The sequence below is a fragment of the Micromys minutus genome, assembly GCF_963924665.1.
Source record: "Micromys minutus genome assembly, chromosome: 4".
Taxonomy (NCBI): Eukaryota; Metazoa; Chordata; class Mammalia; order Rodentia; family Muridae; genus Micromys; species Micromys minutus.
Genome location: NC_137973.1, coordinates 30,867,610 through 30,890,915, shown reverse-complemented (window position 1 = coordinate 30,890,915; position 23,306 = coordinate 30,867,610). Strand labels below are relative to the sequence as shown.

The following is a 23,306-nucleotide window of genomic DNA, read 5'->3' as shown; positions in this document are numbered from 1 at the left end:
GATTTCTAGTCCCGTGGGGGAGCGCACACCAGCTCGCATTCCTGAGACGCCACGCAGCCTCCATGCTCCACTAGCTAACTCAGCTCCACCGTAGCAGGTTTCACTCGGTCCCACTGGACCTGCCTGGACCCTTTGTTGGGTGGGCGGGAAGCCCCTGGACCCCTCACCCACCTGGTCACATGGCCTTTCTATGGCCCCGCCCCTCTCTTTCTTTGGAGTCCGCCTTTTTCTCATGGTGACAGTAATTGTTTCTACAGCCACCCATCACTCCTCCTGTCCCGGCCTCTCTGCTAGAGGTCAGTGTCCTCTTCAGTGACAAAAGGCGCCCTAGATCTGGGCTCCCTGGGGAGGGAGGTGGCTGGTTCTGGTAGTTAGAATGCTGTCTCTCCCTGGTGCTGTGACAACCCCTCCCCCGCTGTGCACACAAATGGGCTTTATACGGCAAACAAAACCGCACCCCCACCCTAGACTACACAGGCACGTGGACCTAAGCCTCACCAAGGGAAGGGGGTGGTGACAGGCGCCAGAGAAAGAGTGTGGAAGACAAATATCCTCCTCGCCCCACTTCTTGCTCGCCACAATCCAGATTTTAAACGTTGACTTTCCACTCCCCACCTGCGCCCTGAGCCTCCAACTTCTCTTCTCCTACCTCCCGAATCTGAATTCTTTCTGGTTCCAACCAGCTCAACTTCCCTTGGTTTCAGAAACAGGTTCCCCACCAGCTGTCCCACACCACCCGGGGATGTGCTTCTCAGGCAGGCGAATGAGAACACGGTGTCCTGGGAGGGAGAGGTGCGAAACCCCCCTTCCCTGGCCGACAGCTCCAGGGGACACACATACGAGCTGCAGTGTAAATGGCAAAGGAAGAGCTCACTCCAGCTGGGCTCCTGAGCCAGGGCCAGGGCGCTGGGCTCTGCAGGGCCATCCTGCATGCCTAATCCGCTATTTAAGGAGCTGCTCGCCTGCAGCCCAGGCACCACCCCCCTCCTCACGTACACCGGTTCCGAGCCACCTTAAAAGCGGGAGGCAACTGTGAAGTTGCTGGCCAGTAAGTGGTGTGAAGACTACAGAGGGACATACAGAGAGGGCAGAGAGGAAGAGAAAGTGAGAGAGAGAGAGAGAGAAATTTATCCTGGGATCCAGAAGCTCGTTTTAACCTGTGGAAAATCAAATCCCTGGAAGTCTGCAGAGACAGAGACAAGAAGAAAAGGGACAGCACGCCAGAAACTCCTCTCCCTCCCTCCTTACCTCTCTTTTCTAGCCCCCAAATTCCCGGCCCCCTGTGCCCCATTGTGGGGATAATATGTTGCTCTTCGCTCTCCTGTTAGAGGTGACTTGGATCCTGGCTGCAGATGGGGGTAGGTACATCTGGTCTGTGCTAATGTCCAGCATGTGTACTTAAGTGGGGGAGGAGAGGTTTGGGAAAGGGAAGCCTAGGGGTTGGGGAAAAAGGCATGGGGTGGGAGAAAGACTATGGAGGAACTCCCTCCCATTCTTTCCCTGTTCCTCTCTAGCCCTCTATTCTATCTTGCTGCAGGGGAGAGCCAGCCGGAGGCTCGTGTGTGATTGCTAAGTGTAGGAAACCCGGCCAGCCACAGCTCTGCCCGCCGCTTTCCCCACTGCCCTAGTCCCAGGCAGCAGCTCTCCTGCCCTTCTTTGTTTATGCACTCCGCTGGTTAGGGAGAGCAGGGGTCGGAAGGGACACGTGCTGCAGTACTGCTCGGCTCAGGCCCGATTCCCAGCCGATCAAAGGATAACTCCATTACCTGCCAAGGTGCAGGGCAGCTTGTCCATTTCCCTGGAAGTAACACAACTAAACGTTTGCACAGCTCTCTACAGTGTACAAAGGATTTAAAGGAGCAGGAGAGAGGTGGAGAGACATTTGGGAAACCAAGCTAAGTTGCTCCTGGAGTCCAGGAACTCCTTAAGGATTCCCACAACTTTTTTGGCTGTTGTTGTTGACTTTTATTTAGTTGGTTTTTTTGAGTCAAGGTTTCACATGGCCAGACTTGTCTCAAACTCACTATGTAGCTGAGGTTAGATTCGAACTGTTTGCCTTTGCCTCAGCTCTGCATCACCATGCTTGGTTTTTATATCCTGTTTTTGTTTTTTTTTTTTTTTTTTTTTGGTTTCCCAGGTCTCATTCTATATCTAGCACATAGTAGGTGAAGGATTAAAGTGTGTTGGAAGAACAGGTTGGGAGGGGGATTATCTAGAAAGATGGGACCAAGGGATCCAAAAGAAAATGAAGAGCCGTAAATCTCTTCTGCGAAGAAACAATTTGGAAAGAGGAAAAGGAGGCATTAGAATCAGCCCATTCCACAGGAAGGGCAGGGCACCCTCACAAAAGCCAGAGAACTCTAGTTGTTGGGGTATCCCACCGGGATGGTGAATCGGCAGGTGGGCTATTTGCAGAGGTGCTTGAGCTGAAGAACAGGCTGTGTGGACAGACCAAGGACAGAAGGACAGACGAGACCCTGAACCTCTTACCAGTGTGAGCAGCTAGAAGCACAGGAGTGAGATGGGTCCTGTGCCACATGCTTGGAATCCCAGCTCCCAGGAGTCTGAGGCAGGATTGCCACAAGTTCGAGGTCAGCCTGAACCACACCATGAATACAGGGCCAGTCTGGACTACATAGCAGAATAAATAAAGGACTAATATGGGGGAAAAGGGATTTAGGATCTTCTTCCCAGTTTCTAGATTTAAATAGCACAAGTCAATCTACAAGAAGCAGGTTAGCCACAGGGGTCTGGAGGTTGATCCACAGACCCCTAGCGTTTTTGGCCAGAGACAGAACTGCGTGAGCTCCTGGCATGTGACCCGGCTGGCAACTCTCCTTGCTACACACAATGCTTCACTTTCATCCCGCCCTTACCAGCCTGGCTGCCTGTGCCCACCCACCACCCTCAACCTAGAATAGGCCCTACCCTGACTCCTGCCGGAGCAGAGGCTCCTGACGAGGGAGCTAGTGAGAGCAGAAAGAATGAAAACTTTGGCTGAAGGTGCTGTGCCTTCATCCCTGCAGTGACCAGCCCAGGCAAAGGACTAAGCCCCTCCAGTCTTCCGTAGCATAGCCACACATGGAACTTTTCCCATCTCCTTCTGTTCTCTGTGCTTCCAAGCCCTCTGCCCACACCCTTACTCTACCCCACCCCAACCTTCTAAGTGTTACACTGACTTGGCTGCAGATGGAAAAAGTAAGGGTTGGGCCGCCTGCACATTTGGATCCAGGTTAATTTTAGTCTCCCGGTTTTATCTCTTTTCCTTGCTCCTCCCTCTTTACTCATTAACCACAGGAGCAGCCTGGCTGCTTGTTTTAAGTAGGACCCCAGACCTTTCCACAAAGGTGCGTGGTGGTTTCAGTGCTTCCCTGGGGAAGCGCTGGAGTGGAGGTGGGCAAGAGCAGAAAAGGAGGAGGTGCCAGCCCGGCCGCCTGCAGGGAGAGCAGAGGCCAGGCTGCACTGGCCACAGCCCAAATCACTCTCTTACAGGTCACCACTGGACGTATGAAGGTGAGACTGGAACTCCAGATGGACTGGCACTCCTATCACCCTGGGACCCCCTCACCTGGCATGAAGACTTGTTCTAGGGCAGGGGAAGAGCTTTTCCTGAATGTTCTAGCTCCTCTTTTCCTCATTACACACACACATACACTGAGGTTTACACAAGTGGCTGCTAGACCCTGCTGTAATCATTAAATCCCATGTCTCCTGATTCAGCAAAAAAGCCAATTCGTCCTTCGTAAATCCGTGTGGAAATGGACCTGGGCGGGGAGAGGCTCAATGAACTCTGCTGCTATTCTTCTGCCTTTCTTCCAGTCCTCCCCCAGCCTGCCTCTGAAACTGGACAGGGCCTGAGGTCAGGAGGGAAAGGCCAGCAGGATACTGTGACTCTAGGGACAGTGGAACTCAATCCCTCTGAACTTCTGATTAATGACCTATCTGGAGTCAAAGCAAGGTCCAGTGTGAGAGTAACAAGTGAATAATAGAAAGGGTATCTGAACCCCAAGATTACTGGATAGGGTGCCCCTAAAGACACTCCATCTGTTAAGGGCCATTTGTTCTCTGATTCTCCTCCAAGAATTCAGGCTTTCTGTTTCCTCTTCCCCTCATTCAGCTTCATTGGCTTGAAACTACAGGTGAGTGAAAGCTACCATTCTCCCACATACTAGAGTAGCTGGAGAATCACCCCCTGCTTCTGGGGAGATGAGGGGTGCTGCAGCCTAGAGGGCAGTGGGGACTCACCTTACTCAGCCCTACCCAACTGAGTGCTGAGCAGTGCGTTTCTATTTCTACCACAACATTGGATTGGGGCTACTAAAGGGTGGTTGGGGCTGTAGGGCTGGACAAATGTCCATGGTAACTCCCCCCACCCCCACCAGGCCCACACGGTCAGGACCATTGGCCAACTTCTTACCCTGAGTGTGGAGGCAATGCCCAGTCCCCCGTCGATATCCAGACAGACAGTGTGATATTTGACCCTGATCTGCCTGCTATACAGCCCCACGGATATGACCAGCTTGGTACTGAGCCTTTGGATCTACACAATAATGGCCATACAGGTAAAAGACCCAGCTCCAAATAACTGCAGGGTCCAGTTCAGATCTTAATGAGCCAGGGAAAGCCAAATGGTGGTGGAACATGCCTTGGTCCTAGCACTTGGAAAGCAGAAGCAGGCAGATACCTGAGTTCAAGGCCAGCCTGGTCTACAGAGTAAGTTCTAGGACAGCCTAAGGTACAAAGAAAAATCCTATCTTGAAAAACACAAAAACAAAAAAGCCAGGGAACACAGAGTTCTGACTTGTAAAGTGTCAGAACTATCCACCAATGAATGTGGACATTAGAATGAGGTTCAGAGCTGGGCAGTGGTGGCACACTCAGAATCCCAGCACTCAAAAGGCAGAGGCAGGCAGATCTCTGAGTTTGAGGCCAGCTTGGTCTACAGAGTGAGTTCCAGGACAGCCAGGGTTACAGCCTGTGTACAGAGTAACCCTGTCTCAAAACAACAACAAAATGGTGAGGTTCAGCTCCTGCAGCAGAGGTGGGACTGGATGTCCATGATCAAGCTCAGTGTGCAATCAGGTTCACAGCACTGACTTAGGAATCTTAGAATCAGAGAGACTTTGCTAGAGTAGAGCCGGGCAACCCTGGGCCGAAGGAAGAGGAGAACAAATGGCCCCACATTCCTTCGCCAATCCTAGCCTGCTTTCTTCACAGTGCAGCTCTCTCTGCCCCCAACCCTGCACCTGGGTGGACTGCCCCGAAAATACACAGCAGCCCAGCTCCACCTGCACTGGGGTCAGAAAGGATCCCTAGAGGGGTCAGAGCACCAGATCAACAGTGAAGCCACAGCTGCTGAGGTACCCAGGAACTTGGACAAAGGATGGATCTGGACCCTTGAAAAATCCTATTGAAGAGATAAGACAAGGCTTTGGGGACAGAGACTTAGGTTGGGCAACTGAGGTGGTGACTAAAATCAAAGCCTTAGAGGGAATGGAGTAACATTTGGTAAAATGGTTTCCTTCTGCCTTCCTTCAGCTCCACATAGTCCATTATGACTCGGAGTCCTATGGCAGTCTGAGTGAGGCAGCTCAAAAGCCTCAGGGCTTGGCTGTCCTAGGCATCCTAATTGAGGTCAGTAACCCCTAACCCTTTATTTACATACATCCCTTAGGCCTATCTTGACTACTGGCCACTCTAAAGTTTACCACAAGCACTTACTCCAAACACCTCGCTTCTATCTTACATTCCTTTTATAGGTGGGTGAGACCGTGAATCCAGCTTATGATCACATTCTGAGTCATCTGCACGAAATAAGATACAAAGGTGAGTCCTAAAAACCTACAGTAAGAATCCAACTGCTGAGAAACTTTCAAGACTTGACCTGAGGCTTGGGAGGGGGAGGTAGGTAAGTGGTAGATTCTGCTTGGAGGAATCCTGTCCAGGAAGGCTGACCCTTGCTCTGCCTTCCTCAGATCAGAAGACCTCTGTGCCTCCCTTCAACTTGAGAGAGCTGTTCCCCCAACAGCTGGAGCAATTCTTCCGCTACAATGGCTCACTCACAACTCCCCCCTGCTACCAGAGTGTACTCTGGACAGTCTTCAGCAGAAGGGCCCAGATTTCAATGGGACAAGTGAGTGTAGGTGAATACACTTCAACCTCAGATTCTTGCCAATGCCCTGGAGTGATTTCTCCACTTCTGTTCCCCAGTTAGAGAAGCTTCAGGAGACATTATCCTCTACAGAAGAGGACCCATCTGAGCCCCTTGTACAGAACTACAGAGTCCCTCAGCCTCTCAACCAGAGGACCATCTTTGCTTCTTTCGTCCAAGGTGACTTGCAGGGCTCAAAAGAGATTGGAAACTGGGGACCCCAAAGGCATGAAATAGTGAGCCCTTGGGAAGAAGGCTGAGGGGAAAGGGTTCCCAGTACATCCCTGACTGGGAATCACCCCAGCAAATGGGATAATGTTCTGAAACATCTCTAACCCATGTTTTCTTCCTCTGCAGTGGGACCACTGTATACCACAGGTAAGATGGCCCTATGTTTCAACATGAGGGAGACCCCAGAGAAGATGGAAAGCCACAGGACCTTTTGACTGAGCTGACATCCTTGTCTCCCCCAGGAGAGATGCTGGGTCTAGGTGTGGGAATCTTGGCTGGATGTCTCTGCCTTCTGCTGGCTATTTATTTCATTGCTCAGAAGATTAGGTGAGATCCTACTTTCTAGCAGTGTTTATTTTCTAAAAAGCATTCTCAGTGGTGGGTGGTGACGACACACACTTTTAATCCCATCACTTGAAAGGGGATCTCTGGGTTCAAGGCCAGCCTGGTCTACAGAGTGACTTCCAGGACAGCCAGGGCACACAGAAGCCCTGTCCCTCACAAAAAAAAAAAAAAAAAAAAAAAAAAAAACCAAAAAAACAAAAACAAAGCATTCTCAGCCAGGCATGGTGATGCAGAACTTTAATCCCAACACTTGGGAGCTAGAAACAGGATGATCAGTGTGTTCAAGGCCAACCTGGTCTACATAGTGAGATAACTCAGTCTCCCCTGCCCCCCAACAAAATTCGCTTGAGGTTGTAGCTCACTGGCGGAGTACTTGCTGGGCATTCCCAGAGCCCTGGGTTTGATCCCCAGCATCACATTAAACCTGGCGTAAACTTGTAATCCCAACACCCAGGAGGTGGAAAAAAGAAAATCTAAGGTCATGATTATATACTTAGTGAGTTCCTTAAAAAAAAAAAAAGTATTTCCTGGTCTACTTCTGCTCTCACTTAGGACACTAGTCACTCCCATGAACCATCGCTCCCTTTTCCAGGAAGAAGAGGCTCGGAAACAGGAAAAGTGTGGTTTTCACCTCTGCTCGGGCTACCACAGAGGCATGAAGATGCTGTGGATGTCAGGGGGCCTCTCTAATAAGGGGGTGCAGGCACTAGGCTACCAGCTGCTGGCAGACACGTCCTAGATACCACCTCAATATACATGTGCCAGAGAAGCAAGGGTCCCAGTTCCTCTTCAAAGAAGGCTGAGCCTTTGGGCTTTCGGAGCTGTTTTCATGTTTAGTTATGACGGAGCTGAGGGTAAGCTCTGCTGTCCTCCATCTCACACTGCCATGTCTCCTCCCCACATACACACTGTAGTTTTATCCTCTGGGAAAAGGGGGCTGCTGCTGGAACTTTCATTATTTTTTTTTTTTTTTTTTGTTCAATATGTTTGAAAATTAAAAGGTTCTGACCTTAATTCTGAACTGTCTTTTGTGGCTTTCGAGGGTTGGAGGGTTCCTATGTCCTTTGAGGGTAAAGATAGGGATAGAGAAATAGGAAACTGGGGATGGGGTGGGGTGTGGTTATTAACTCCTTATATCCCATTCCTGGACAAGGGAGATAGCTTCTGGGAAAAGTTAACTCAGCTTGCACAAGTTACACCACCAACCGATGCTTCTTTCATCACACCCAGGCGTCCAACAGTGAACATTGGTGCTAGACTAGGAAGGATGGACCAGACCCACCAGGAGCTAGAAATCTCAATCCATTAGCCCCTCTTAAAGCCAAGTTCCCCCACAATTATAAAGTCCTTTTTATTAGTCAAAATCACAATCACCTTGATTAAAAGGATGGAATATCCCACCCTCAGCAGAAAAACAATACAGTAATAGAAAACCTCCCCAGCCCTCCCACACCCCAGTTAAAAACTAGAAAAAATGTCTGCCCTCTTGGCCTGCGATGCCATGGTAGTCTGACTCCTCTGGGGCACTGCCATAGAGTGGACCGACCCCCACAGCACCCTCCACTTCACCTTGGGGAAAGGAGGGGTGCTGATGATCATGGATGTTAAAATATGAGTTCCAGTGGTACCAGTTCCCAAACATGCACTTCCTTCCTTTTCCCCAGGGCCTGGGACCAAAGGGAAAATAGGATAGAAATTAGCCACAATCAGCAGATTCAGGAGCAAAAACACAGTTAAGGAGGCTCCTGGCACACCTCTTCCTTCTCCCCACTTTTAAAAAAAAGAAAAGAAAAGGCATTTTGAGGTCTTTATCATACCAAAAAATGGTTCCTTTCAGACCTGAGAAAAAGACCGAGATGTCCAGTCTGGGCAGGAGATTCTGAACTGAACTCCTCTACCCTTGAGCCTCCAGTAACCTCATCTCCAGGGCCATGGCTAAACTAGGTCCCTTTTCGTGACAACCTGCACTGTCCAGAACTGGAGATGGAGAAATACAGGACGAGGAGATCGGGAGGGCACCCCAGGCCCAGGGGTCCCCCCCATGTTCCCTCAGTCCTCGGGTGGGATGCGCAGGGCAGAGTACACCATCACCCGACTGTCCTCCTGCCGACGGCCTGCAGAGGGGAAGCGGGGTGAGTCATGGGCAGGGTGAGGGTAGAGCACTGACACATGGGGAGACCTGGACAACAAAGGGGTCCCCAGGTGGTGGGGAGAGATGCAGATTCAAACCCACCAGTCCCTGACGGGCTGCACCCAGGCTGCTCCTGAGAAAGCTTAGAGACTACAGGTCACAAATGGACAACGCCAAACCCGGAAGGAAGCGGGACACATCAGCGAGGAGACGGAGGATGAGGGCAATGGACCTGGGCTGGGGCTGGGTTCAGTCATGGGCAGTGGACAGGCAGATGGGAGCTGTCGGGCGATCAGTCCAGGTAGTCAGTCCTTACACGAAAGGCTGCGCTGGATACTTCGAAGGGAGCCTCCGGCTGTGACGAACGCCCAGAGCCCCATGGAAACAGTGACTGCATAGATGGGCAGCAGGCTGGCCTCATACCAGGGGTTTAGGAATGTCTGAGAGGACAGAAAAGAGGTTAGATTCTCCCCACATCTAACAGCGACATGCACTTTGGATCTCTGACCCAACTTCCCCCAGACATCCTATTCAGACTCTGTTTCCCTTCAGAGCACTAATATCTTATAGCTAAGGGAACTTTTGATTTCAGATTCCCTCAAAGGTTTCAGCTCTTCCTATTCACCTTAGGACTTCTGTGATAATCTGAGTAAGCAATGCAAACTCTTCCCCAGAGCAGGTGACCTAACTGAAGCTGAGGCGGCAGGACTCCGGAGACTACCTTTCTGCCTCCACCCAGAGTACGCTAAGACCACTTACTACGTGACAACACACATGCCACCCCACTCACCATTAAATGCTTTCTCCCTGGCTCAGGCCCCTATCTCCAACTCACCAGTCCTGATGTCAGAAGGTGACTCCCAACCACCAGGCCCAAAGCCCAGTACCGTCTCCTCTCACAGGCATCAAAGAACACAACTCCCCAAAAGGTATGGAGCAGGATAACGGCTGCTGTCAGAAAGGCTGCAGGGAGGGAGATGGGGAGGAGGTACATCCCTGATCGCCTCCTAGCCTCCTGAGATGGTGAGCCAGAGGAGTCTCCCAGGGAAGGTCAGTAAGTTAGATCAGGGCCAGGGAAGGATAGGGCATAAAGGCAAGGTTAGAAGTGAGCCTTACCTGATGTCAGGAAGTAATAGGGTGAGTCTCCATGGATCCCAACCACACCTGGCCCAAGTGCATCAGCCAAAATATTGATAACAGAGAAGACACCACTGATGATACCGAAGGACAGACCAGAAACTGGGGGGAGGGAAGGTCTCATCAGTGACCAGGCTCACCACAACCTCATTACCAGTACCTACTCCCCATGCCCAGGGAAAATTTACCATACCTACTCTCCCTCCAGACCGCCTCTCCTTGGAAGTCAAGTATGAAGAAAAACACTTAGCACAAGTGGATGTTTAAATTACCCAGAAAGGGAGGAGGGGGTGTCCAACTCCCTCCTCTGGTCCCTCTCCCTTGGCTCACCATAGGCCATCTGTCGGATAGAGATGGGTGATCTTCCGTCCTCACTTAGTGATGCTAAGCCCTCATCTGCCTTCCTGGGAAATAAAAGGAAGGGCAGAGATGTTCCTTTCCGTCTAATACCTCCCTTTAATGCCCCTTATTCCAACCACCCTGCAAGGGCTGGCCCACATCCCATATTACTGTCCCCTCTCCCTTCCAGATTACCCCTTGTCCTTACTTAAGGAGCTTGTAGTAGGCAAAACGGAACACTTCCTGGAGGAGGACAGAGACAGCAGCACCAAAAATCAGGAGGCCATACTGGAGCCGCGCATCTGATCGGTCTGTCACATGGACCAAGATGAACCAGACCACAGAGGCCAAGAGCAGGGAGACCAGCCAGAAAAAGGCTCTGAGAAAACACAAGGGCAATGAGAGAGGCAAAGAAAGGAGCAAGTGGAAAAATCAAGGAGAAAGCCAGCCTAGGACCGAATGTATGAAAAGTGGAAGTTGGACTTCCGGATGGTTAGGGAGACAGGGACTAGATAGGATAAGTGTCTCCACCAACAAGACACATCTGTAAGAATCTGAAAGCCGCAGAAGGGGTAGAAAATCTGGTTAGAGTTTTCAGTGAGATGAGAGTCAAAGTGTGGAAGCACGAACGGAGGGACAAAGTATCCATTCCAGGATCCTTGGCTGGCCGAGGTCAGCACAGCCCCCTCATTAATCTTGGCCTTGGGCCTTCTCTGACGTTGCCGGGAGGACTACAGGAAGAATCTGTGAAATCCCTGGAAGGCGGAAGCTAACTGCAGGAAATTCTCCTAGATCACGATTTGACCCTATCCAACCCTTTCCGACTTCTGCCCCCAACTCAGGCTCCCAAGCCTGCTCCAGTTCCTCCAGTCCTTTCTGTACCCCTTTCTCTACATTCGGGCCCGTCTCCACCACTCGACACTCACCCCGCCACCAGGATGATAACCCGAAGCGGGTCTCCAGCTACAGTGATCAGGAAAAGAGCGAAGGCTGGGCCGAACGCGACGAAGGTGCATCCGAAAAACACAGCAGCCCCCATGACTGGGCAGTTGGGGGAGGGAAAGAGCCCCGGCCAAGGCAGGCCAATGGGAGCAGCGCTCCGAGGGGGAGTCCGCGTGGGGCGGCGACGCAACCCCAGGAGGGGCGCGGTGCAATGTCACCCCCGGACCCCGGGGAAGGGGAAGGGGGGGTGCCAAAACCCCAGACGAAGGTCCGCCCGACCTCGTCTACGGAAGCCGAAGAGGGAACAACCCCCGGTTGCTGCCCCATGGCCACCTCCCATCTAATCCCCACCTCCGGAAGGCCAATGAATACTTGGTGGGGCGGAACTGCAGAGGCGGGGTCGTGGCAGCATGGCCATCTGGGAGTTGTAGTTTCTCATCCTCGGAGCCTTCCACTTGGTACTGGGAGTGGCTTCAGAAGAGTAGGCTGGGTGACTGAGCCCAATCAGAGCAAGGATTCCTGGGTTTGTTTGTGCCTTAACCACGGTTTCCTTTCTTCAGTCGGTAGAGAAGGGTGATAACCACTTTACCTATGACTAGAGAATCTTTGTCGGCGGCCGGGGGTGGGGTGGGGTGGGGGTTGGGGTGGGGGGAAGCGAGGGAAGATCCTGTTTGAATCTAGAGACAAATAAAAAAGAGCACAGGATAGGGATTGTGGGAAGATAGGGACAGACATTGTTCTTAACTTGAATTAGAGGAAATGACCCAGAGAAGCACCCAGAGGGATCAGAGTTAGGCTTAAAAGTTGGAAGTCTTTGGGCAGCCTAGTATAGGAATTATGTCTCAAATGAAGCCTCACTTGTTCTGTAATGACAGAATGAGAGGAGCAAGAGGAGCTGGGAGAGAAATATTAGGAAAATGTTTAGAAGGAACCCTGGAGTCACAAAGCTACTAGAGCAATGGGTCTGAGGGGAAATGACACCCGCCCCCCGCCCCCCGCCCCCCGCCCCCCTCCCTGAGCTGCTTAGTTCCTTTGATGTCATACTTCCTTTATTTATAGTCTGGAAAATAAACTTGGGGAGAGGGATTTCATATTAGCACGAATCGTCATTTGTATGAGGACAAGTTGGTCCTTAGAAGGCTGCCGAACAAAGAAATCCTACGATGGGAACTGATCATTTTGATCATATTTGAGAAAACCGTTTTTGAGGCTATACACAAAGCAATTATAACAAACTACAAAAAAAAAATTAAAAGATTGCCAGACTTCCTGGAAGTGATTTATGATGTAATTAATTACATACATGTAATTAATTACATACAAAATTAATACATGTGTACCACTCATGTGGGTGTCTTACACTTTTTCTCCAGTAAACTCTGAGGGGAAAGAAATGGAGAAAGGGGGTTTTATAAAAAGTCACTAGGCACATTGCTCCCCAAGATCAAGAAGATGGGAGCATCTCGGCCAGTGTTCAAGATCCCGTGTGTGTCCTGCTTCTAACCTCAACAGGCTGGGTCTGGGGAAATATGGATAAGGCCACTCTTCTCTGTGAGTTGTGAACATCTGACTATAGGGGACAGTCTGTAAACCTGTCCTGTGCATGATGAATCCACAGACACGTGCAGAGTGGTCAAGGACTCATTTTAGATGCTCATCAAGTATTTATTAAGTATGTGGGGCTTGTGGGGCTTTTGTTTTAATATTTATTTTATGTGTTGGGAGGGGCTGTGTCATGTATATCTGTGCAACACAACATGTATGTGCTTGGTACTCTTGGAGACCAGATGGACACATCAGACACCTCAGATCTAGAGTTACAGATGATTGTGATCCACCATGTGGTACTAGGAATCAAACCTAAGTCCACTGGAAGAGCAGCAGTGCTCTTAGCCACAGAGCCATCCATCTCTCCAGCCCCTGGTTTTGGGTGTTTGAGACAGGGTTTCTCTGTGTAGCTCTGGCTGTCCCAGAACTCACTTTGTAGACCAGGTTGGCCTAGTACTCAGAGATTCACCTGCCTCTGCTTTCTGAGTGCTAGGATTAAAGGCCTGTGCTACAACTTGGCGTATGTGGGTGTTTTAAAGATATTTAATTTTCTTCTTGTATTTGTTTTACAAAGTTGAAGTTCACAACATTATGCCAACATATAAGAATAGTCCTTTACTTAGTAGTCATACATCATCTGACTTCTAACCTATATTTTCTTGTTTGGTGTGTGTGTGTGGTTTGTTTGTCTATTTGCTTTTAGGATTTTGGAGACTTGGTCTCTCTCTGTAGCCCTGGCTGGCCTAAAACTCACAATGTAGATAGAGCAGGCTGGCCTCAAACTCATAGAGATCCACCTGCCTCTGCTTCCAAAATGCAGGAATTAAAAGGCTGTGACACCACATCTGACTGTGACACCACATCTGGTAGTGTTTTGTGTCTCAGTCATCATGCCTGTGAGGACTAGACCTAGCTTGTTATGCCCAGTAAATATGCTCTTGCTTCCAAACTGAGCAGAATGAAGACAGGAAATGCAGAAGGAGACAGAAAGATGAGGAACATCTTAAAGTGGGAAACAGGCATGGCACCCAACAGGAGAAAAGATAAAATCTGCTTCCTCTTTTCTTCCATCCTATGTCCAAGAAGATGGGGCAAAAGGGCAAGGTCAACACACAATGGAGAGAAATAACTGGCCCGGGCTGTTGCACGCCAGGGGCTACAACAAAGATACTGCCAAATCTACGTCTCCAGGGTTTGGTTAAGGTTTTATTAAGAGAGAGAGAAGCCAGAGGCGTTAGGAAGAGTTCAGAGAGGAGAGAGAAAGAAGCAGACTGTGAGCCTGGGCAGCAGACTGGATGTGGCCAGGGCTGCCTGTGAGAGGGGGGAGAAGAGCAGGGGCTGGGGAAGAGAAGGAGCACAGTGGGAACAGAAGAAACCAAGAGCAGTGAGTGTCCCTGTCATGAGAAGGGTGACAGCTGTGGGGAGGAAGCTGGATGGAGCTCTGGATATATGAACTGCCTTTTGAGGGTTGGGAATTGAAGTTTCCTTTGGACCTGAGAGTAGTAAGATTTTCTTTCTTTCTTTCTTCCTTCCTTTCTTTCTTTCTTTCTTTCTTTCTTTCTTTCTTTCTTTCTTTCTTTCTTTCTTCTGTGTAGACCTAAGTGTCCTGGAACTCATTCTATAGACCAGGCTTGCCTCCAACTCACATGCTTCTGCCTTCTGAGAGTGGTGAGATTTTATTTTATTTTTATCAGTAGCAATGCAGAAGGAAACTTGGGGAGTCAAACAATGGTTCATAAACACTGCTTCCATCCTCCAGAGAAGACCAGCAGAGAAGAGGCACTATTTATTTACAGTCTAAAAAAAAAAAAAAAAAAAAAAAAACCCTCACCCTTCCTCTCATCATTCCCATAGTGATAAAAAAGATCATGTTTCCCTCGAAGTAAAGAGCGACCCTGCATGGCAATGATAACTCAAGGCCTGCAAGAGGGAAGGTGAACTTTTGGGAGAATTGAGAGGGAGGAAGCAAAGGAGAGGGGAGGGGAAGCTCTGGTCCCAGCAGTGAGAGTCCTGAGTGGACCTAATCCGGGGCCAGGGGCTCTCCAGGAATAACATGTTAGCATCCATTAAGGGGGTTGCCTCTCAGTCCAGCAGCTGTGTAAAGATCTCCTGAGCAAGTAGGCGGAGAATTCCGTCCCCTGGGAGAAGAATCCAGTACCCTCCCAGCTTCACAGCAGCAGGGGAGGCGGGGTAAGTGTGGTGGGAAACAGCAATTTCCTTTCTTTACTTTTACAGTGATAGTGCAAAATCCAGAATGGATGTCCTCTTTACAGCCCTCCTTGTTGCACCTCTTATCCTGGGTAAGTCTCCTTCTGACCCCGGGCTTTTGTACCAGGTCTTTCGCTATAAGTGGGACGAGAGAAAAGATACAAAGAGAGCTAACCCTGGCATTTCAGCAGGAGCGGGACTGCTCTTCCCAGCTGTCGGAGTCAGGGGTGGGAGCAGAGCAGGGATCTGGAAACCAAAGGCAAAGCAAAGTCTTGTCAAAGAAGAGACAGGCTGGGGGAGGATGGAGCCCTATAGAGAGTTCCCTCAGCAAGTCTGAACTCGGATTTCTGTTCCTGTCACTACAAAGCTGAGCAGAAGAGTGAGGAGCTGTAAAGGAAAGACATGGGCACTTGGAAGTCCAGGGAGGGAGATTAGTGAGCGAAGCTAGAGTATCTCCTTCCCACAAAGTAGAAGAAAACAAACTTTCTATTGGCAAAGACAGGTGTGAGAGCCAAGCTTGATGGCACATGCCCAGCTCTTGGGACAGAGGGGAAAGGGTCAGAAATTCAAGGTCATCCTTGACTACATAGGGAGTTCCTGACTAGCCCCAGATAAATAATACTCCCTCAGCTGGGTGTGGTGGTCCAGGCCTTTAGTCCCAGCACGCTGGAGGCAGAGGCAGGCAGAGCTTTTGAGTTTGGGGCCATCCTGGTCCACAAAGTGAGTTCCAGGACAGCCAGGGCTACAGAGAAACCCTGCCTCAAAAATAAATACATACGTGCATACATAAAAATACCCTTTATACTAGAAAGAAACAAAAGCAAGCTTGGTGTGGTGACTCACTCCTTTCTCCCAGCACTCCTGAGGGAGAAACAGAAAGGTCTCTGAGAGTTCTAGGCTAGTTTGGTTTACATGGTGACTTCTAGGTTAGTTAGGGATACATAGCAAATAGTGTCTTTAAAACAAAAAAACATAAGTATGGGTTGGCTTAGGATAGTAGAAACTGGCTGCCTTCAGGGACAGAGTCCCAAGAGTAGCTTGGCTCCTTCCCCTCTTTGTTTTCTAGTCAGCCAGGTGTGTCACTGTTTCCCTTTCCTTTAAATCCTGTGTCCTTAGTTTGGGGTTGGAGGGATGTGTTTAGCCTAAGGCCTAGAATTCTGGATTCAATAATCAAAGCCACACAGTGTTAGTTTTGAAAGGGGAGACGAGCTATGATGGGTCATCTGGTCCAGCTGACTTATTTTTAAGGAAGGTGATATGAGGCCAGCTGTGGTAGTGCAGCCTTTAATCCCAGCATTTGGCAGACAGAGGCAGAAGCAAGCAGATCCCTGTGAGCTGGAGGCCAGCCTGATCTACACGGTGAGTTTCAGGACAGCCAAGGCTACATAGACCCTATCTTAAGGCAGGGGTAGATGGGGTATGAAGCAGACTTAATAAAATTCTGCTTAGTTAGTAATGGAGCTGGAAAAAACAAAAAACAAATCTGACTGAGTGTAAAAAAAAAAAAAAAAAAAAAAAAAAAAAAAAAAAAAAACCAAATCTGACTGAGTGTCAGTCTTTTGTGAGAAATGCTGGTAAGATTTTTCCCAAGCATAAAAAATTTGGTAGCATATGGAATCTATATGGCTTTTCTGAATTTTTGTCTCTGTCTTCCACTTTTAAAGGGTTTACATATGTCTCCCCTGGGGCTTAGAGTATGTGAAAGAATCTGCTTTCTATCCTGAGAGTTCTGCGCTGAGAGTAGAGTACTGGCCTCACTGTAGCTCGGAGCTAGGAGACTTGGGCCAATGTGGATGTACAGAGGCAGGGAGACCTGTGGAGAGGAGGCAGAGAGAAGGAAAGCTGGGAGATCTCGGATCAACAACATGTGTCCTGTTAGTGAGGTGCTCCAGATGCCTAGCTCCTCGTGCACTGTTGCTAAGGAACTCCAGATGCCCAGTTCCTTGTGCACTGTTGCTAAGGAGCTCCAGATGCTTCTGACCTACCTTCTTGTTCTCTGCAGGACAGGAATACGAGAATGAAGAACAGCTGGAAGAGGATGATTACTATCAAGTGGCATATTATTATTACACAATGACCCCTAATTATGGTGCGTATGTGAAATGCTCTGATTCTTAGTGGGGTAGAAAGATTTGGGGACTACTTAGTTCCAAGATTGTTCTTCATTTTGCAAAAGAACAACGGGACTAGTCAAATTTGGCTGTTAGCAAAACTTTCAAGACTCTTGGTATTATTTCTTAGGCTCATGATTTAAAAAAAAAAAGTAAGAATTTTATGCGTATGAATATTTTACCTGCATGTATGTGTATCACATGTATACCTGGTGCCTACACAGGTAGAAAGAGGGCACTGGAGTTGTTGATGGTTGTGAGTTAACAGGTGGGTCTGGGAACTGAATCCACGTCCTCTGGAAGAACAGCCAGTGCTCTTAACCACGGAGCCATCTCTCCAGCCCTTTAAGTTCATTATATTTTTGTGTTTTGGGACAATTTGGAAACTTTTTAATCTGTAAATCATTGTATATATTAGATTGACAATATAAACCCATACCCACGCACAAACAGTTAAAAAGATTTAGTTTTCAGTATTATTTTAAATGATGCATATGTGGTAAGGTATGTGCCTGTAAATGAAGGAAGACACTGTAGAGACCAGAAGTGTCAGAACTGGAGCTGGAGTTATGAGGGACTAGAGCCGCTCAGTGTGGATTCTGGAAACTAAACTGAAAAAGCAATCCATGTTCTTAACTTCTCAGCCATCTCTCTGGCTTGAATTCACAAACAGTTTAACACTAGACCTAACTAGAAGTAGTTTACACCAACACATTTTATAGTGTAGGTTAGGTGAAGTATCCTGAGAGTGAAGTTTCTTCTCCTTTCATTTGTTTCTTTTCTCTGCTTTTACAGATGAGTTTAGTGTAAACTTCACGGTTGATTACTCCATGTTTGAGTCAGAGGATAGGTTGGTGAGTAACTTCTTTATCTGAGAGGGCCAAGGCAAATAGCACTCAAGCAGAAGCAGAAAGGTGCTAAAGTGTGAGGTGGTGTGGTAGTCAGGTTCTATAATCACGGCTCTTGGGAAGCAGAGGAAGGAGTATTACCATGAGTACAAGGACAACATGGTCTACATAGCAAGTTCAAGTCCAGCCGTGACTATATAGTAAGACTGTCTCAGGGAAATGAGAGGGGGGAGGGGGAGAAAGAGAGAGAATGTGGGTCCCAAAAAGACCTTTAACTATAGCTGGGAGAAGGAAGCCAGAACCTAGTAGGCTCACTAATACATAGAGGAGTGGCAGTCAAGGGACTTGATGAATGGAATATACACACATTCAAGCCGTGCTAGCACCAGGCCCAGACAACCCCTTAGCTTCAGTTTTAATCCTGTGGGGTTGGAGGGTTAATTAGGAGGGTTGCTTGTAGGAAAAGATGAAAAACTCTAACTAGATTATCTATGGAGATATTGGATGGAAGAAATGATAACTATTTCCCGATCCTACCGAGGGCAGAACAGGTTGACTAAGGAGGTAACAACAACAGAAGCCATAGAGACTACTGCTTCCTCATACAGTCTTCAAACAGAACCTGTGGACCATCAGAATCCTGTAACTACAAAACCAGTGACCACAGAACCAGTGAGTCAAGTGGGGGTTGAGGAGGAGGGCAATATGGCATCTCTTACCCAGACAGACCCCAGGGCTGGTGTCCTGCATTAAACAGAGGGCAGGTCTTGCAGGAAAGGAGAACTTTATCATTAATATTCCCAAATATTCCCATGTAGGTGTTCTAGTTTGGTTTTCTTTTGCTGTAATAAAACACTGACAAAACCAACTTGGGGAGGAAAGGGTTTATTTCGTCTTACAACTACTGGGTCACACTTCATCAATGAGAGAAGTCAGGGCAGGAGCTCGAGGCATAGCTTTGGGAGGGACCCTGCTTACTTAGAGGGACATGGGTTGCTCCCATGGCTTACTCAGTTTGCATTTTTATACCACTTGCCCATAGTGGGCTGGGTACTCCCACATCAATCATTCATCAAGATTAGTCAAGAACATTCTCCCAAAGACATTCACACAGTCCAATCTGATGGAGACAATTCTCCAATTGAGGCTCCAGGTTCCCATGGGATTGTGGATGTGTTTGTGTGTCTGTGTGTGTGTGCACGTGCTGAGGCCAGAGGACAACTTTAGGGACTCAATTTGTTGAGTCTGAGTGGCGTGAGCTTCTGCCTGCTGAGTTGTTTTGCCAATCCAGATTTTGCTTTAGATATAACTTGAGACTAATGCAGCTTTGGCTTTTTTGGTGTTCTATAAGGAAAAGTAAACTTAGAGTAGTTTCTCCCACCTAAATAAGTAAATGTAAAAAAAAAATTACACAAGGCCTTTCACAATTGCATAATAACATGGTAGACATCAAGTTAGGGATAAACCTACCAATGGTCTGAAATGTCAGGCAGGACTTTGGGCTTATAAGCAATAAGGAGCCTAGTAAGTCTTTCAGCAGGGGGAAGACAGTGAAATCGACAACTGGGAAACTCATCTGACCATATGGAAGTACAGAATGGAAAGGTGTATACTATCCCAGGAACACCCGTTAAAGCCTGGACTAGGAAAGTGCTGATGCAGATTGAGAGGAAAAAAATAAAGTTAGGGGCTGGAGAGATGGCTCAGTGGTTAAGAGCACTGACTGCTCTTCCAGAGGTCCTGATCCCAGCAACCACATGGTGACTCACAACCATCTGTAATGAGATCTGATGCCCTCTTCTGGTTTGTCTAAAGACAGCTACTTATACGTAATAAATAAATAAATCTTTTTTAAAAAGTTAGAAGAAGAAAATGGTTTATCTTCAGTAATAAAGAAGGAGAATTAAAATAACCTACAGACTTTAATCATGTTTGGAGAGGTCCAGTGAGAAGGCTCAGATGGTAAAGATGTTTACCAGAAAGACAATCGGGGTTCAATCCCCAGGACCCATGTGACGGAAAGAATGAACTCTCACGTTATCTATTCTCTGATCTCTATGCATGTGCTAATGCACACACACGTGCATGCACACAGACAAGAAACAGAAATAAAATCAATAAACATGTTTGGGAAAATGTTTGATCAAATTGGTAACTGTTGGAGGCCAGAGTGGTTTAGGGGGAAATGATAAACTGGACAGTCCTGTGTATGTGTTCTGAAGGCAGCTGAACTAGATCAGGAGTAGAGACCTAAGGGCAAAGTTATATTGTGAAAGTAGAGAGGCCAATGACTAAGTCAGCGGAGGCAGATAAATCAACCAAGGAGAGAAGAGACAGGCAGACAGCGAAGGGACTAGAGGAGAAAGCTTGATATAATCAATCAAAAGCTACTGAGAGCCTGAAGAGAAAGGGGCATGAATGTCCCTAAGAACGTACCTTGAGTTGTTAAGAGAAAGTTAATTTTGTGGAATAAGTGATTGCAGAGTGTAAGCTGTGCGAAGTGTCCACATCTCCAAAGGCAGAGGCAGTTGATCTCCAATTAGAGGCCAGCCTGGACTATAAGTCAGAAAACCCATCTCAAGAGTAAGGAAGGCCCATGAAGTGGCACACACACCCTTGATTCCAGCACTAGGGAGGCAGAAGCAGGTGGATCTTCAGCTGGAGTTCCAGTCCAGCTTGGTCTACAGAGCAAGTTCCAGGATGGTCAGGGCTATGTAGAAAACCTCTACCTCAAAACAAAAAAGCAATACGACTTTATAAAGGACAAAAGGACCAAAGAGCAGCATACATGTAGTTGAACACAAATGGTAGATTTGGTAATATTGACAAGCAGAAGCCTGACAGTAAACACCCCACACACATTTGCAAATATGTGATAGGTTCTTATAGATGGTACTCTCCTCTTAAGCCCAGGAACTAAGTCTCATTTATCTCCCTGTTCTCCCGAAAAGCACCTATCACAGTGACTACTACAGTCATGCACACAAAGAGTAAAAAAATAAGTGTTATTGAGAGTTGTGGCCTCCCAAGTAGGAAGAATTCTTATTGTGATAGGGAGGAGGGCAGAATCTCCTTTGAGACCAGAGGTAAAGAAGGGATTAGTGTAAAGAGGTGGCTATCTTCCTGGAGCGGGAATGACAATTGCTAGAAGGATGACAATGACCTATTTGTGTATGTGGGGGGTGTTTTAGCAGAATCCAGGTCCGAACGATGCCATGTCTACTCTGCAGAGTCCTGGGTCCTGTCTTCTGTTATGGACCCTCCTTCAAGGAGGGGTGCATCTTTTGTAGAAGGTAAGAGGGCAGCCGCTGGCCTTAGTGGTGCTGTAAAGTAAGTCTTACCAGTTATCTTTGGTTTGTATTTCCAACCTGGACATCAGTTCTCATACGGTTAAAGAAAGAAGCAGGATCATCTTTAGAATATCTAATTATTTGATCTTGAAGAAAATTGAAAGATGTTGAAGCCAAGACCTTTGTGATGTTATTTTTTATTCGGATCTGGGAGGACTTTCAAGACCTCCTAGGAGAGAGACAGGCTGAATGGAGGCTTTTCCAAACACCCAACAAGCCTAGAAAATCAGAGCTGGTTCCATTCTGCCCAGGTTTGAAGTTATAGCAGGTGCCAGAGGTCAAAATGGGTGTGTCCTACAACCCTGTAGAGCCAAGAGGCAAAGTTCAGCAGTAGGAAAAAGGAGGCACCAAAGGGGCACATCTTTCTAAACAAATAGGATGGATCTTAGAACATGAAATCTGCATAGAGATGGGAGCAAAGATACTTACTTGACTTCCTACTCATTATTATTATTATTATTATTATTATTATTATTATTATTATTATTATTAACTATATGTGTGTGTAGGGAGGGCAGTGTTCACCTGTGTACTGGTACTCAGGCTAGAAGCACCAGAGTCCCTGGAAGGGAATTACAGGGGTTTGTGAGTCATCTGACATGAGTGCTGGGACTGGAACTTGGGTCCTCTGTGAAAGTGATATGTTCTCTTAAACACTGAACCAACCAACCTGACCCTATTTTTATCCCCCTTCCCCCCAGGTGAGAGAAGACTGCTATGACTCTTCAGAATTCTTTGGCAAGAATTTGTATGAAAAATAAAAAATTAGTTTTGCGTACTTCTTAATGAGTTTGTTCTGAAGTCAACACTGACATGTACACCAAGACTTGGGGGGTATGAAGGGCAGTTTAGAAGAATTACAAACCAGGGAAGCAGAGGCAGGCAGATCTCTGAGTTCCAGGGTCAGCCCCTGGTCTACAAAGTGAGTTCCAGGGCAGCCAGAGCTACACAGAGAAACCCTGTGTTAAAGGAGAAGGGAAAAAAAAAAAAAAAGAATTAGATATCAATTAATTAGACAGAAAATACCCTATAGAGTTTGGGATAGAATAGAGAATATTCACAGATGACAGGTTCATTCTGAGCCTGTAATTCTAACTCTATTTTGCTTCTTTATCTTAGGGTCCCACGTGGCTCAGGTTGAACTGATTGATCTCTTTGCATCCAACCCCTAGGATTACAGAAGCATGAGCCACCACACTTAGATTCCTTATATTTTATTTGATATTGTCGTGAAATTGTGTTTGGGGAAACAGTGTTGAGGTTTAATTTAGAAATCCTTTTCCTTTTACAAAAATAACCACATTGCTAAATATAAGTAAAAAAGCATTAGAGCATATTTAAAATAACCACACGTCTTCCAAACCATGACTTATATCCCTGTCCAACTTTTTATTTTAGTAAGACTATGCGTTTAAAAAAAAAAAAAAAAAAAAAAAAAGTCTCTTCTCTCGACCCCAATCAGAACTAGAGTGCCCCCTTGCGATTCTTCTGCTGTCTCCAGTCTACAGGGTCCTGCTCTCCATTGTTTCCTTTAACTGTGACTTGGTGCAACGGATGTTAACGTCGGTTGGTGACTCTAAACTCTTGATTTGCCCTTTGCCTTCCTCAACGTTTTTCCAGTGTTCTCAAAGGAACAAATAAACTGAAGCCAGATAAAAAGGATCCAAGATCTACTCTGTTCTCTGTACCAAGAATCTGAGAATTCTGAGTGAAGGGTCCGAAGGGCCCGGGGCAGAAAAGTCAGGGACAAGTTCGGCTATGACCTCCAGAGTCTTGGCGGGCTGGCATCAGAGCTGGTAACGTGCGTGGCAAGTTATGTAAGAACCGGCTGAAGAAGCCGCGCGGCGGGAGCCCCGGAGAGGACGCGGTGTTCCAGCCGCAGTCCCCACCCTCCTCGCCCAGCAGGGCAGGAGGCACCCAACTTGGTGGTGAGGAGGGGAGGATGAAAGAGTGGGGAGTCACGAG

The 23,306-nt window shown here is 47.8% G+C and overlaps 3 protein-coding genes and 1 pseudogene across 8 annotated transcripts; 3 read left to right on the top strand and 1 right to left on the bottom strand.

The window, feature by feature from the left end:
- The first annotated feature begins 1,219 nt into the window (after window positions 1–1,219).
- On the top strand, window positions 1,220–4,075 carry LOC308419476 (annotated as a pseudogene). Its single transcript, XR_013975663.1, has 2 exons — window positions 1,220–1,358; window positions 3,493–4,075. The product of XR_013975663.1 is annotated as an uncharacterized misc_RNA (transcript).
- Window positions 1,220–7,945, top strand: CA14 (carbonic anhydrase 14). 3 transcript variants are annotated; one of them, XM_080915209.1, is made up of 12 exons: window positions 1,220–1,358; window positions 3,493–3,513; window positions 4,118–4,139; window positions 4,383–4,562; window positions 5,218–5,360; window positions 5,539–5,634; window positions 5,760–5,826; window positions 5,976–6,133; window positions 6,211–6,331; window positions 6,509–6,529; window positions 6,625–6,709; window positions 7,320–7,939. In XM_080915209.1, the coding sequence occupies exons 1-12, from the start codon at window positions 1,353–1,355 to the stop codon at window positions 7,384–7,386; spliced, it is 987 nt and encodes a 328-aa protein (XP_080771335.1). In that variant the 5' UTR covers window positions 1,220–1,352; the 3' UTR covers window positions 7,387–7,939. The 3 variants fall into 3 exon arrangements, with proteins under 3 accessions (XP_080771335.1, XP_080771334.1, XP_080771336.1); XM_080915208.1 differs by having other exon boundaries at window positions 4,082–4,139; XM_080915210.1 differs by lacking the exons at window positions 1,220–1,358; window positions 3,493–3,513; window positions 4,118–4,139 and having other exon boundaries at window positions 5,223–5,360; window positions 7,320–7,945.
- A 241-nt stretch (window positions 7,946–8,186) lies between these two features.
- APH1A (aph-1 homolog A, gamma-secretase subunit) lies at window positions 8,187–11,598 on the bottom strand. Of its 2 annotated transcripts, none has more exons than XR_013974996.1 (7): window positions 11,261–11,598; window positions 10,543–10,713; window positions 10,326–10,399; window positions 9,975–10,097; window positions 9,694–9,821; window positions 9,091–9,298; window positions 8,187–8,841 (listed from the first exon to the last, which is right to left on the bottom strand). XR_013974996.1 is itself a non-coding variant. In XM_080915211.1 (7 exons), exons 1-7 carry the CDS (start codon window positions 11,371–11,373, stop codon window positions 8,777–8,779), a joined length of 798 nt encoding a protein of 265 aa, XP_080771337.1. In that variant the 5' UTR covers window positions 11,374–11,598; the 3' UTR covers window positions 8,187–8,776. The 2 variants fall into 2 exon arrangements, 1 of the variants encoding a protein (XP_080771337.1); XM_080915211.1 differs by having other exon boundaries at window positions 9,175–9,298.
- A 3,428-nt stretch (window positions 11,599–15,026) lies between these two features.
- On the top strand, window positions 15,027–22,123 carry LOC308419478 (uncharacterized protein C1orf54 homolog). 2 transcript variants are annotated; one of them, XM_080915214.1, is made up of 6 exons: window positions 15,027–15,124; window positions 17,035–17,121; window positions 17,939–17,997; window positions 18,538–18,663; window positions 21,186–21,284; window positions 22,043–22,123. In XM_080915214.1, the coding sequence occupies exons 1-5, from the start codon at window positions 15,079–15,081 to the stop codon at window positions 21,279–21,281; spliced, it is 414 nt and encodes a 137-aa protein (XP_080771340.1). In that variant the 5' UTR covers window positions 15,027–15,078; the 3' UTR covers window positions 21,282–21,284; window positions 22,043–22,123. The 2 variants fall into 2 exon arrangements, with proteins under 2 accessions (XP_080771340.1, XP_080771339.1); XM_080915213.1 differs by having other exon boundaries at window positions 21,183–21,284.
- Window positions 22,124–23,306: the final 1,183 nt, after the last annotated feature.

Coding starts and splice junctions, on each gene's coding strand:
- CA14 (XM_080915208.1), top strand. Junction 4,563..5,217: donor ACACAATAATGGCCATACAG/GTAAAAGACCCA, acceptor CTTTCTTCACAG/TGCAGCTCTCTCTGCCCCCA. Junction 5,361..5,538: donor GTGAAGCCACAGCTGCTGAG/GTACCCAGGAAC, acceptor GCCTTCCTTCAG/CTCCACATAGTCCATTATGA.
- LOC308419478 (XM_080915213.1), top strand. CDS start 15,079: ATGGATGTCCTCTTTACAGCCCTCCTTGTTGCACCTCTTATCCTGG. Junction 15,125..17,034: donor TGTTGCACCTCTTATCCTGG/GTAAGTCTCCTT, acceptor TGTTCTCTGCAG/GACAGGAATACGAGAATGAA. Junction 18,664..21,182: donor AACCAGTGACCACAGAACCA/GTGAGTCAAGTG, acceptor GGGGTGTTTTAG/CAGAATCCAGGTCCGAACGA.
- APH1A (XM_080915211.1), bottom strand. CDS start 11,373: ATGGGGGCTGCTGTGTTTTTCGGATGCACCTTCGTCGCGTTCGGCCCA. Junction 10,714..11,260: donor GTTATCATCCTGGTGGCGGG/GTGAGTGTCGAG, acceptor GTGTTTTCTCAG/AGCCTTTTTCTGGCTGGTCT. Junction 8,842..9,174: donor TATCCAGCGCAGCCTTTCGT/GTAAGGACTGAC, acceptor TCCCCTCTGCAG/GCCGTCGGCAGGAGGACAGT.